This window comes from Nerophis lumbriciformis, linkage group LG06 (assembly GCF_033978685.3).
Source record: "Nerophis lumbriciformis linkage group LG06, RoL_Nlum_v2.1, whole genome shotgun sequence".
Taxonomy (NCBI): Eukaryota; Metazoa; Chordata; class Actinopteri; order Syngnathiformes; family Syngnathidae; genus Nerophis; species Nerophis lumbriciformis.
In genome coordinates this window covers 56708451-56722369 of record NC_084553.2, presented here as the reverse complement: position 1 = coordinate 56722369, position 13919 = coordinate 56708451, and the positions used below count along the sequence as shown (strand labels likewise).

The following is a 13919-nucleotide window of genomic DNA, read 5'->3' as shown; positions in this document are numbered from 1 at the left end:
GTTACCACAACTACACACTGGAAGGATTGGGTACCTGGACTTTACTTGGTTCAAGTCCCACAAACTCCGCAACCGGACACTGGTCCCACTTTCTTCTTCCGACACAATAAAACAGGAAAGTATGCGTGTTCGGTTTCCATGAAAATGTATAGGGAGTCCTTCCAGAGCCGGGAGGGATGTAGGGCGGATCAGTATCTGTGTAAAGGGAACGTATGAATGGAAGCAACCTGGCTAAAAGACTCTCTACCGACATCTTCCTCTTGTTTCCCCTGGAAAGGGGAGAGGTGGGTGCCGGGGTCGGGTGACAGGAACCTCCGAAACAAACACACACACACACACACACACAAACAAACACACATACACACATACACACACACACACACACACACTATTATAGAGTCTATACACACACTGTAGCTGAAAAAAGATTTTATTACCGTCTCAAAAACAAACAATGCAGTCCACAGCAGGAGCGTTATTATTCGGCACGGTTTGAAGAATTTTACTGCAAGCTACGTCAAGAATGTTCCGGACTATTGTAAGGCATAACAGTAATCTGGCAACACCCAGACCGGACCAGAAGGGTGAACACAATTCAAATATTTTGGGGGAATGAGATTTAAAGCACAGTGAAACTTTGATTTACAAACTTAATAGGTTCTTGAACAGGGTTTGGAAATCAAAAAGTTTGCATAGTGAAGCAAATGTCTTCATAAGAAACAATGTAAATATGAAAAATGCATTTTCAGCATCCATAAAAGTCCGTATTTTAGTCAAAGTTTGTACACTCTGAACACAATATAAAGGGATGTACAGTACTTTATATCAAAGAAACATAACAAGGAGGTGATGAGTCAACTATCTCTTGATTAACAAGCCAAAACAACAACAAGAAGAAGCTCAACTGCACTGACTGCACTGCTCTGCCAATATGGGCTCACACACAGAAATCTTTTTGGTGCCCTTGCAAAGTATCATAAATTTAAAAATAAATAAATAAATAATATATATATATATATATATATATACATACATACATACATACAGGTAAAAGCCAGTAAATTAGAATATTTTGAAAAACTTGATTTATTTCAGTAATTGCATTCAAAAGGTGTAGCTTGTACATTATATTTATTCATTGCACACAGACTGATGCATTCAAATGTTTATTTCATTTAATTTTGATGATTTGAAGTGGCAACAAATGAAAATCCAAAATTCCGTGTGTCACAAAATTAGAATATTACTTAAGGCTAATACAAAAAAGGGATTTTTAGAAATGTTGGCCAACTGAAAAGTATGAAAATGAAAAATATGAGCATGTACAATACTCAATACTTGGTTGGAGCTCCTTTTGCCTCAATTACTGCGTTAATGCGGCGTGGCATGGAGTCGATGAGTTTCTGGCACTGCTCAGGTGTTATGAGAGTCCAGGTTGCTCTGATAGTGGCCTTCAACTCTTCTGCGTTTTTGGGTCTGGCATTCTGCATCTTCTTTTTCACAATACCCCACAGATTTTCTATGGGGCTAAGGTCAGGGGAGTTGGCGGGCCAATTTAGAACAGAAATACCATGGTCCGTAAACCAGGCACGGGTAGATTTTGCGCTGTGTGCAGGCGCCAAGTCCTGTTGGAACTTGAAATCTCCATCTCCATAGAGCAGGTCAGCAGCAGGAAGCATGAAGTGCTCTAAAACTTGCTGGTAGACGGCTGCGTTGACCGTGGATCTCAGGAAACAGAGTGGACCGACACCAGCAGATGACATGGCACCCCAAACCATCACTGATGGTGGAAACTTTACACTAGACTTCAGGCAACGTGGATCCTGTGCCTCTCCTGTCTTCCTCCAGACTCTGGGACCTCGATTTCCAAAGGAAATGCAAAATTTGCTTTCGTCAGAAAACATGACTTTGGACCACTCAGCAGCAGTCCAGCTCTTTTTTTCCTTAGCCCAGGTGAGACGCTTTGCGCGCTGTTTCTTGGTCAACAGTGGCTTGACACGAGGTATGCGGCAGTTGAAACCCATGTCTTTCAAGCGTCTCTTGGTGGTGGATCTTGAAGCACTGACTCCAGCAGCTGTCCACTCCTTCTGAATCTCCCCCACATTTTTGAATGGGTTTTTTTTCACAATCTTGACCAGGGCGCGGTGATCCCTATCGCTTGTACACTTTTTCTGACCACAGTTTTTCCTTCCCTTTGCCTATCCATTAATGTGTTTGGACACAGAGCTCTGAGAACAGCCAGCCTCTTCAGCAATAACCTTTTGTGTCTTTCCCTCCTTGTGCAATGTGTCGATGGTTGCCTTTTGGACAGCTGTCAAATCTGAAGTCTTCCCCATGTTTGTGTAGGCTTCAGAACTGGACTGAGAGACCATTTAAAGCCCTTTGCAGGTGTTTTGAGTTAATCAGCTGATTAGTTTGTGGCACCAGGTGTCTTCAAAATTTAACCCTTACACAATATTCTAATTTTGTGACACACGGAATTTTGGATTTTCATTTGTTGCCACTTCAAATCATCAAAATTAAATGAAATAAACATTTGAATGCATCAGTCTGTGTGCAATGAATAAATATAATGTACAAGTTACACCTTTTGAATGCAATTACTGAAATAAATCAAGTTTTTCAAAATATTCTAATTTACTGGCTTTTACCTGTATATATATATATATATATATATATATATATATATATATATATATATATATATATATTTTTATTTTTATTTTTTTTTATTTATTTTTTTTTTTTAAATATATATATATATATAATTTTTATATATATATATATATATATATATATATATATATATATATATATATATATATATATATATATATATATATATATATATTTATTTATTTATTTATTTTTTTTTTATTTAGTTTTTTAATTGATTAAAAATCGTTACAAATAAGAATCGGGATTAATCTGAAAATCTTTTTTTTTTTTTACACTACTATTAATAATACGCTGACTTCACGGAAATGTGTTTACCACATTCAAATCTGGAACCATTTGGCGATAAACGAAAGATAGTATTGTTTTTTATTGTTACTTCTCAGCAGGTAACTTTTACTGCTTATGTGACAGCTGAGCATGTTAAAATGTTAGTTAACACATTGCCTGTACAGTTACCAAAGGTTTTAGGATGGAGACAGTTCCACCTTGGAGCAGACTAATTCTATCGCTGATACTGCTGCTGTATGATATTACCATATACACACATAAATATGCCTGTTATCATTCTCTATTGTTTATATCGTAATTTTAACTTCTCGAATGCTGCTGGACGTCACCTGAAAGAACTTGACGGCGCTATTACGTCTATGCGTGTGAGAGCCGGTGTTCTGTCGATATCTGCAACACATTGTAACTATTTTAAATATTTACTTGAACAAAATACCCATTGAAAGCAACTGCCTTGTGTGTCTTGTGTACAAATAAGTAGTGATCTGAAATTATGTTTCTTTCAATGTATCTTCTGATCTGCAAGCATGTAGACGATTACAGCGTGAAAAAGCGTGACATTGTATATTAACGGACAGTAAACATAAAAGAAAGTTCTTATTGACACAAAAAATGGTAGCTTAGATTTTTGTTTTTAGCAGGAATATTAATTTCAGTGACGAATCATGCCAGACTACCAAGCAGCACGTGTGTAAAGCAAAATTCGACAGCAAACATGACGTGGTAGCGTAATTCTATAGACCCCACTATTGGGTCAACCAAATTCGACTGAACACCAGCAGGAGCATGGATGTAAAGAATGTAATAGAGACAGACCAAGAGCACAATGGAAGCTAAACCAACAAAACCTGAAGAGGAATTGGTGTCAAAAAGAGGAAGAGGAACTCTTTGTTTGGATGTAAAAAATCAGACGCCGACCAAACAATGGGAAAGAGCAAAACATGCCTCCAACGAGTCTTTTCTAGCGACTTGAACACGTCTAACCTTTTCTATCAGTTTAAGACACGCCAAGAAGAACAGTACCGAGACACTAGTGTTCAAATGTGATTAAGTGCGAGTTTGTCTCAAAACCATAAACTGATGAAAAGAAAAACACACTAAACAAGAGTTGTTGTCCAAATCGCCGTCTATGACAAACAGTTCCGCAAGTTTACAGATTTCATCTCTAAATTCATGTGTTGACATGGCCCCAGTACAGAACTATTCAACAGGCGGCCTGAGGGCCAAACCCAGCCCGGGAATGACACCAGACCGGCCCTCGGGTTTAGTTAAAAAACTTGGGAGACCCTAACATTTTTGCAGCAGATTTCTAAAAACATCAGAGCGCTGTCACATAGATGATCTTTGACTAGCTTGTTGGCAATAGGTACTTAAAAACATCAGAGTGCTCCTGTTGAATTCACAGGGCTATTTTTTTACTTTAGTTTTGCTGGCCAAATGAATAAACACAAATTAAACGTTCACTGCAGAGGATGCGGTTTCTCAGGAATATACAAAATACGAAAATTAGTGAAGGGAGATAAGTTCTTAGCTTTCTGGATATGAAAACAATAACAACCTGCATGTAGTCCAAAAGAATGGCTGGCAATAAAAATACTTTCTTTTTGTACTTTTTAATATATACAATGTGTTTTAATAAACAAAAGGAGAAACAAGAGGATTTGGCATTCATATTGTATATATATATATATATATATATATATATATATATATATGTATGTGTGTGTGTATATATATATATATATATATATATACATACATACATGTATATATATATATATATATATATATATATATATATATATATATATATATATATATATATATATGTATATATATATATATATATATATATATATATATATATATATAGAGCAGGCCAAAAGTTTGGGCACACCTTCTCATTCAATGCGTATTCTTAATTTTCATGACTATTTACATTGTAGATTGTCACTGAAGGCATCAAAACTATGAATGAACACATGTGGGGTTATGTACTTAACAAAAAAAGGGGAAATAACTGAAAACATGTTTTATATTGTAGTTTCTTCAAAATAGCCACCCTTTGCTCTGATTACTTTTTGGCACACTCTTGGCATTCTCCCGATGAGCTTCAAGAGGTACTCACCTTAAATGGATTTCACTTCACAGGTGTGCTGAAGCTCATCGAGAGAATGCCAAGAGTGTGCAAAGCAGTAATCGGAGCAAAGGGTGGCTATTTTGAAGAAACTGAAATATAAAACATGTTTTCAGTTATTTCAACTTTTCTTGTTAAGTACATAACTCCACATGTGTTCTTTCATAGTTTTGCTGCCTTCAGTGACAATCTATAATGTAAATAGTCAAGAAAATAAAGAAAACACATTGAATGAGGAGAAGGCGTGTCCAAACTTTTGGCCTGTACTGTATATACATATACATATATAAATACCTGTGTGTGTATATAACTTCGCCAAACTGTTCCCACAAAGCTGGAAGCATGCAATTGTCCATAATGTTTTGTAATTATGATTCAAGGGGGAATGTAAGGGTTTGAAAAAACCTGATTAATTAAAGCATTGCGTCCCAGTACTTTTGTCCGTATAGTGTATGTTTTGGCATCGCTCACAGATATCATGTTGAGACAGTTCCACACATACTGATCAGATGCTAGGATTTTTAAATATGCATTAGGATGTGCTTTAGAATGATCCATTAGTCGCTATGGCAACTGCAGATATGGATGCATTCGGGCCACGCTGGCGCTAAGCAGGCCAATTTGGTATTACTTGATTGAATTTTTTTTTTTTTTTTGGTACAATTTGACTCACCACAGGAGCAGCAGGTGAAGCAGTTGGTGTGATACAAGTTCCCCATGGCCTGGCAGGCCTGGCTCGCTCCATACACGCCTTTGCCGCATTTGACGCAGATACCTGGTGAAAGACACAGACGGATCAAACACCTGGCAGTTTTTTATTCCCCGCTTTTCGAGGATTATGCCACTGGTATTCAAAAGCAATGTGCGTGCGTCACCACAATAGAGGCAGCATGTACTGTAACTATGATGCAGGCTCCCATAATGAACAGTCTTTTTCAGAGCAGTGGCTTGGAAGTGTGTCCACAAAGTAGCCTGCAGACTGTGCTGTCCTTGTTTTTGCATTCTATTTTCACTACTAAGGCGAGGCGATAAAACGATACCAATATACAGTACAGGCCAAAAGTTTGGACACACTTTCTCATTTCAATTTGTTTTCTTTATTTTCATGACTATTTACATTGTAGATTGTCACTGAAGGCATCAAAACTATGACACCTGTGAAGTGAAAACCCTTTCAGGTGACTACCTCTTGAAGCTCATCGAGAGAATGCCAAGAGTGTGCAAAACAGTAATCAGGGCAAAAGGTAGCTATTTTGAAGAAACTAGAATATAAAACATGTTTTCAGTTATTGCACCTTTTTTTTGTTAAGTACCGTATTTTCCGCACTATAAGGCGCACCTAAAAACCACAATTTTTCTCAAAAGCTGACAGTGCGCCTTATAACCCGGTGCGCTTTATTACGATTCATTTTCATAAAGTTTCGATCTCGCAACTTCGGTAAACAGCCGCCATCTTTTTTCCCGGTAGAACAGGAAGCGCTTCTTCTTCTACGCAAGCAACCGCCAAGGAAAGCACCCGCCCCCATAGAACAGGAAGCGCTTCTTCTTCTACTGTAAGCAACCACCCGCCCCCGGAAGAAGAAGAAAAAACGCGCGGATATCACCGTACGTTTCATTTCCTGTTTACATCTGTAAAGACCACAAAATGGCTCCTACTAAGCGATCCGGTTCATAAAAAGACGCAATCTCTCCATCCGCACACGGATTACTACCGTATTTCACAGCAACTGATATTCCTGTGAACCGCACTGTGGAACGGGAGCACGTACGGTGAATATTCGCACCACAGGGAATGAGAAGTCATCTTTCACTGTGGTTCTAGCTTGCCATGCTAACTTCCACCCATGGTGATATTCAAAAGGAAGACCTTGCCAAAAGAGACCTTTCCAGCCGGCGTCATCATAAAAGCTAACTCGAAGGGATGGATGGATGAAGAAAAGATGAGCGAGTGGTTAAGGGAAGTTTACGCGAAGAGGCCGGGTGGCTTTTTTCACACAGCTCCGAAGGCGAACACACCTTCACTAAGACGGGCAGACAGCGCCGGACGACATACGCCAACATCTGCCAGTGGATCGTAAATGCCTGGGCAGATATTTCGGTCACAACTGTGGTCCGAGCTTTCCGGAAGGCAGGATTCACAGAACTGCTGGACAACAGTGACACTGACTCCGGTGACTTCGACGAGACGGAACCGGCCATTTTGGATCCCGTATTCGCCCAACTTTTCAATTCGGACACCGAAGACGAAGAATTCGAAGGATTTACGAATGAAGAATAACTTCAGAAGGTGAGCGCTATGTTTATTTTGTGTGTTGTGACATTAACGTTCGAGCAACATTATGTTGCTATTGTTCTACACCATTTTGAATTTTACTATGTTTGTGATTGCACATTTGCGTACATTTTGGGACAGAGTTGTTAGAACGCTGGTTTTCAATATATTATTAAAGTTTGACTGAACTATCTGACTGTTTTTTTGACATTCCCTTTAGCGCAGCGTAGGCGCGGCTTATAATCCGGGGCGGCTTATTGGTGGACAAAGTTATGAAATATGTAATTCATTGAAGGTGCGGCTAATAATCCGGTGCGCCTTATAGTGCGGAAAATACGGTACACAACTCCACATGTGTTCATTCATAGTTTTGATGCCTTCAGTGACAATCTACAATGTAAAGAGTAGGGATGTTCGATAATATCGGACTGCTGATATTATCGGCCGATAAATGCTTTAAAATGTAATATCGGAAATTATCGGTATCGGTTTCAAAATTATCGGTATCGGTTTCCAAAAGTAACATTTATTGTACACGGACGTAGGGAGAAGTACCGAGCGCCAATAAACCTTAAAGGCACTGACTGCCTTTGCGTGCCGGCCCAGTCACATAATATCTACGGCTTTTCACACACACACAAGTGAATGCAAGCATACTTGCTCAACAGCCATACAGGTCACACTGAGGGTGGCCGTATAAACAACTTTAACACTATTACAAATATGCACCACACTGTGAACCCACACCAAACAAGAATGACAAACACATTTCGGGAGAACATCCGCACCGTAACACAACATAAACACAACAGAACAAATACCCAGAACCCCTTGCAGCACTTACTCTTCCGGGACGCTACAATATACACCCCCCGCTACCCCCTACCCCCACCTCAACTCCGCCCCCCAACCCCGCCCACCTCAACCTTCTCATGCTCTCTCAGGGCGAGCATGTCCTAAATTCCAAGCTGCTGTTTTGAGGCATGTTAAAAAAAAGAATGCACTTTGTAACTTCAATTATAAATATGGCAGTGCCATGTTGGCATTTTTTTCCATAACTTGAGTTGATTTATTTTGGAAAACCTTGTTTAATGCATCTAGCGGGGCATCACAACAAAATTAGGCATAATAATGTGTTAATTCCACGACTGTATATATCGGTATCGGTTGATATGGGAATCGGTAATTAAGAGTTGGACAATATTGGAATATCGGCTATCGGCAAAAAAGCCATTATTTGACATCTCTAGTAAATAGTCATGAAAATAAAGAAAACCAATTGAGTGAGAAGGTGTACTGTATATCGCGGTACAAACATAATGGATATCAATAAAAAATGCATTCGATAAAACGTTCGATAATTTGTATTTATATTTCGTCGGAAGAAACTGGAAGTTGCGAAGCAAGGTTGTTTGCATGAATAATGGCACTCGCTCTGGGCAACGCAGGGAGTGATCACTGATCAGTGGGAGTGACGCTAACAGGTAATCAGCTAACAGTATCAACTGTCAGGTTTCGTTGCGCCATTTTATTGTCTCACGGTTGATTGTTGAGTGAGAAGAGAAAGTAAACATGAGTGCTGCAGAGAGCGAATAAATTGTCAATAAAAGCGGGAAACCAAGGACACGGTGGAGAGACTACGCCTCGACATTCCCCGGTAGGAGCTGGACAAACTAGCTTGGAAGAGGGCAGTCTGGGCTTCCCTGCTTAGGCTGCCGCACCCGCGACCCGACTTCGGATAAGCGGAAGAAGATGGATGAATGGATTGATAAAACCGGAACACTCCAGGGTATGGCCGTTTTTAGGATTCTTTAAAACGGACTGTAGTAAGAACAATGTGGTCTGTAAATAATTCAAGGTGCTCCTCCCCACCAAGACCGCTAATATCACACCACTTTAGCCGCACTCACCCTTTAGAGCACAGCTGCAACTTCATGGCATTAAACCTGCAGAAAATAGTTCTGCTCTGTTTTCTCTGTTTGCATTTTCACACTATTTTGTTACACTTTGTTACTTTTGTTACATTTCTTACACATTCTTTTTTTTTGCACCTTCAGTTTAAGAGTCTATTGTTAAGTGTTCAATGTGGTTTTAGAATGTTGTTTACATTGATTGAGCTTGATAACTGAGGGGATTGTAATCACAAGAAAGTTACGCTTTAAATAAACATGTTTACATTTAAATATTTTTTCTCCTGGTTCTTATTTTAGATCTAAAAAATATACTGTACATATACTCATATATATGCTCATATTGCCAAGCCCTATCCACTACAATAGGACTACCTATTATATTATATTCATAATATATTCCTATTGACCCAAGCTATTTATAACCTACTCTATCTGGATCCAATTCTATCTAAATTATTATGTATAAAACCCAAAACCAGTGAAGTTGGCACGTTGTGTAAATGGTCAAATAAAACAGAATACAATGATTTGCAAATCCTTTTCAACCTATATTCAATTGAATAGACTGCAAAGACAAGATACTTAACGAACTGGAAAACTTTCTTATTTTTTGCAAATATTGGTTAATTTGAAATTTGATGCCTGCAACATGTTTCAAAAAAGCTCGCAGAAGTGGCAAAAAAGACTGAGAAAGTTGAGGAATGCTCATCAAACACTTATTTGGAACATCCCACAGGTGAACAGGCTAATTGGGAACAGGTGGGTGCCATGATTGGGTATAAAAGCAGCTTCCATAAAATGCTCAGTCATTCACAAACAAGGATGGGGCGAGGGTCACCACTTTGTGAACAAATGTGTGAGCAAATTGTCAAACAATTTAAGAACAACATTTTTCAACGAGCTATTGCAAGGAATTTAGGGATTTCACCATCTACAGTCCATAATATCATCAAAAGGTTCAGAGAATCTGGAGAAATCACTGCACGTAAGGGGCAATGCCCGTGATCTTCGATCCCTCAGGCCGTACTGCATAAAAAAACGACATCGGTGTGTATAGGCTATCACTACGTGGTCTCAGGAACACTTCAGAAAATCACTGTCAGTAACTACAGTTGGTCGCTACATCTGTAAGTGCAAGTTAAAACTCTACTATGCAAAGCGAAAGTCATTTATCAACAACACCCAGAAGCGCTATTTTTACACTGTAACTCTGCACTTGTCCAACATATTATATATGCCATACATCACATAAACAGCTTCATATTAAGGAGTGTGACAAAAGCGTTAGCGACACTAGCATGTGAGCTACAGTGCTAACATTACATACACATTTTAACAGCAACATCATGCATACTTGCCAACCCTCCCGGATTTTCCGGGAGACTCCCGAAATTCAGCGCCTCTCCCGAAAACACCCCGGGACAAATTTTCTCCCAAAAATCTCCTGAAATTCAGGCGTAGCTGGAGGCCACGCCCCCTCCAGGTCCATGCGGACCTGAGTGACGTGACAGCCTGTTTTCACGTCCGCTTTCCCACAATATAAACAGCGTGCCTGTCCAATCACGTTATAACTGTAGAATGATCGAGGGCGAGTTCTTGGTTTCTTTTGTGGGTTTATTGTTAGGCAGTTTCATTAACGTCCTCCCAGCGCGGCAACAACACACAACAACAGCAGTCACGTTTTCGTCTACCGTAAAGCAGTTCGTCTGCCATAAACAGCAATGTTGTGACACTCTTAAACAGGACAATACTGCCATCTACTGTACATGCATATGTGACAATAACATCTACGGCTTTTAAAGAGTGCAGTGCACAACTGCGCACACAACAAGGAGACGAAGCAGAATGCATCATCAGAGAGGGTGTTCAGCATGGTTAGAAAAACAGTGACAGAGAATAGAACCCTTAACTCAACAATGAGTAGATGAGTATTATGTATGTGTATATGTGTAAATAAATGAATACTGAAATTCAAGTATTTCTCTTATTTATTTATGTATATATACATATATATATATATATATATATATATATATATATATATATATATGTGTATATATATATATATATATATATATATATATATATATATATATATATATATATATATATATATATATATATATATAGCTAGAATTCACTGAAAGTCAAGTATTTCTTATATATATATATATATATATATATATATATATATATATATATATATATATATATATATATATATGAAATACTTGACTTGGTGAATTCTAGCTGTAAATAACTCCTCCTCCCTTTTAACCACGCCCCCAACCATGCCCTCACCCCACCCCCGACCACGCCCCCCAGCCCCACCTCCTGAAATCGGAGGTCTCAAGGTTGGCAAGTATGACATCATGGTAAAAGCAAAAAAACAAACAAATTGATCAAACTTTGAGCTCCTGTGTCTGTAGCTTCATTTTAAGATGTGTAGCGAAGCCTGAGTTTTTTTATTTATTTATTTATTTTTTTTAACTCAAATTTCCTTTTTAAAGGCAGTTAAGAGACAGTATCGTGTGTCCATAAGAAAAGGGGTGTTTTTTTCTTCTAAAACAAACTGGAGTAAACAAAAGATCACCAAAAATGATTCCCGAGCGCAGCCACCGCTGCTGCTCATTGCTCCCCTCACCTCTCAGGGGGGTGAACATGCGGATGGGTCAAATGCAGAGGATCATTTCACCACACCTAGTGTGTGTGTGACTATCGTTGGGGCTTTAACTTTTAAGATGATAAAATTTTCCCCCATTTGGTGCTCATAAACAGGCTCTAGGGACACATGACTGTTTTTTTTTTACCATCATTTAATTATAATTTGAATAATAGGGGACCTTTAATAATGACTTAAAGACAGGTCAGTGCAGGTGCTTCCTGAACATACCAACAACAGCACGGTGACCCTGTAAGGGGTGGGGGGGGGACACTATTTGTATGTAGCGCTAGCAAACGTACGAGCTCCCGAAGTTCACAACAAGGCGACCTCGCCTGAGGTCACATTCTTCAGGGAGGGCAGGGTCAAAGCCTGACTGGGGTCAGACCGGGGCCACGGTGTCGACAGGACACACGAAAACACCCTCTGACAGTCCAACACCCCTCACCCACACACAAAAAAGTAGTGTTGTGAAAAAGGGATGGGGAATATGGCCTAAAATTTAGATCACAATATATATTGCAGTCTTTTGTGATAATGGTATATATCACAAAATATTATTTGGTGTATAACTAATATTGGACTCATTTCAGAACGGGTTACAAAGGCTCCTACTTTAGCTGCTAATATATGCGGTAACATGTTACATCATTTCCAGTTGTATTATTTTCTCAAAACTATTATTAATCTACTACTTTACTGTTAATATCTAGTTTTGGGTAGGGTTGTACAGTATACCAGGTGCACGAAGCGCAATATGCAGGTATTTGGGCTTCAAAACTATCAATAAAGACGTCTCGCTGCAAGCGCTGCTTTAAAACATGCCTCGCCAAAGTTGGCATGATTAAAGTATTACCACCTGCGCTTCAAACTTAGCTAAACAATTAAAAAAAGCAGTTAAATCAACAAGTAATAAAGTTAACTAGCTCCTCTGTTGTTAGTTAAAACCGCCCACGTAGTGCCAACTAATGCAAGTGAAATGACTGAAATTTGTAACAAATTGCTACAATTTGGGTTTTATCCTTAACAATGTGTGTTTACCTGTTAAATGTCTAATATGTGCAGTTTAGGCAATAGTATTTTTTTTTGTATTTACTGATAGTTTTATTTCTCTTAAAGCCAGACCAAAAGTTGCAACCATAAATCATATAGCATAATGTCAATAATGCTTTCTATTCTATAGGCTATAAGTAATATATAACAATTGTTCTTTAATGCAACAAGAAAAGCCCAATGTGTTTAATGCATTTAATTTTTATTATATTATTTACTATTTATTTATTATTATTTGATTATATTTTATTATAATATTCATTTAGCTGCTGCCCCCGCGACCCGACCTCGGATAAGCGGAAGAAGATGGATGGATGGATGGATTTTTATGTTGTTATATTATTTTCATATTATATTGTATATACAGAATATATTACATATTCTTAATTTATTTTAATCTTTCAAAATTGTTCTTTGAGTGAACCATATGTTTAAAGTATGGTAAGATTTTTTGTTGAAATTTAGCAACATTTGTAATTTTTTTTTTGCAGTCCCCTTTATTTCCAAAAGTATGTAAATACATTTTGATGCCGGTACCAAAATATTGGTATTGGGACAAACCTAGTTTCGAGTGATAATACAAATCTGGGTACCGATCCAATACCAAGTAGTCACAGGGGCAGTATAAGTCATATCAATGTTGATACAAATACTTCAAATTTTCATGGCGATGTAACAATATCAATTAAATATTTAAATGATTTCCTAATATTGGCTTTAAATATATCTGTTGTTTTTTTTAAACCTAAAGCCCTCCTGTGTCCAGGAACTTGTTTCCTGACTTTGTCAACTGTGACAAAAACGACAAGAGATGTTTTTGATGATTAAAAATATCAAACCACTGTAGTATCGACCATATAATGATATTATACTTGGTATCGTTACTGTCGATATTTGTATCGATCCGCCAGTTTC

At 38.2% G+C, this 13919-nt stretch overlaps 1 protein-coding gene across 1 annotated transcript in view; it reads right to left on the bottom strand.

Annotated features, from left to right (window-relative positions):
- Positions 1-13919, bottom strand: part of wtip (WT1 interacting protein) — a 68522-nt gene that overhangs the window by 42465 nt on the left and 12138 nt on the right. The window contains exon 2 of the mRNA XM_061963560.2: positions 5778-5879. Within this exon, the coding sequence (XP_061819544.1) occupies positions 5778-5879 (102 nt within the window). The remainder of the gene's footprint in view (positions 1-5777; positions 5880-13919) is intronic.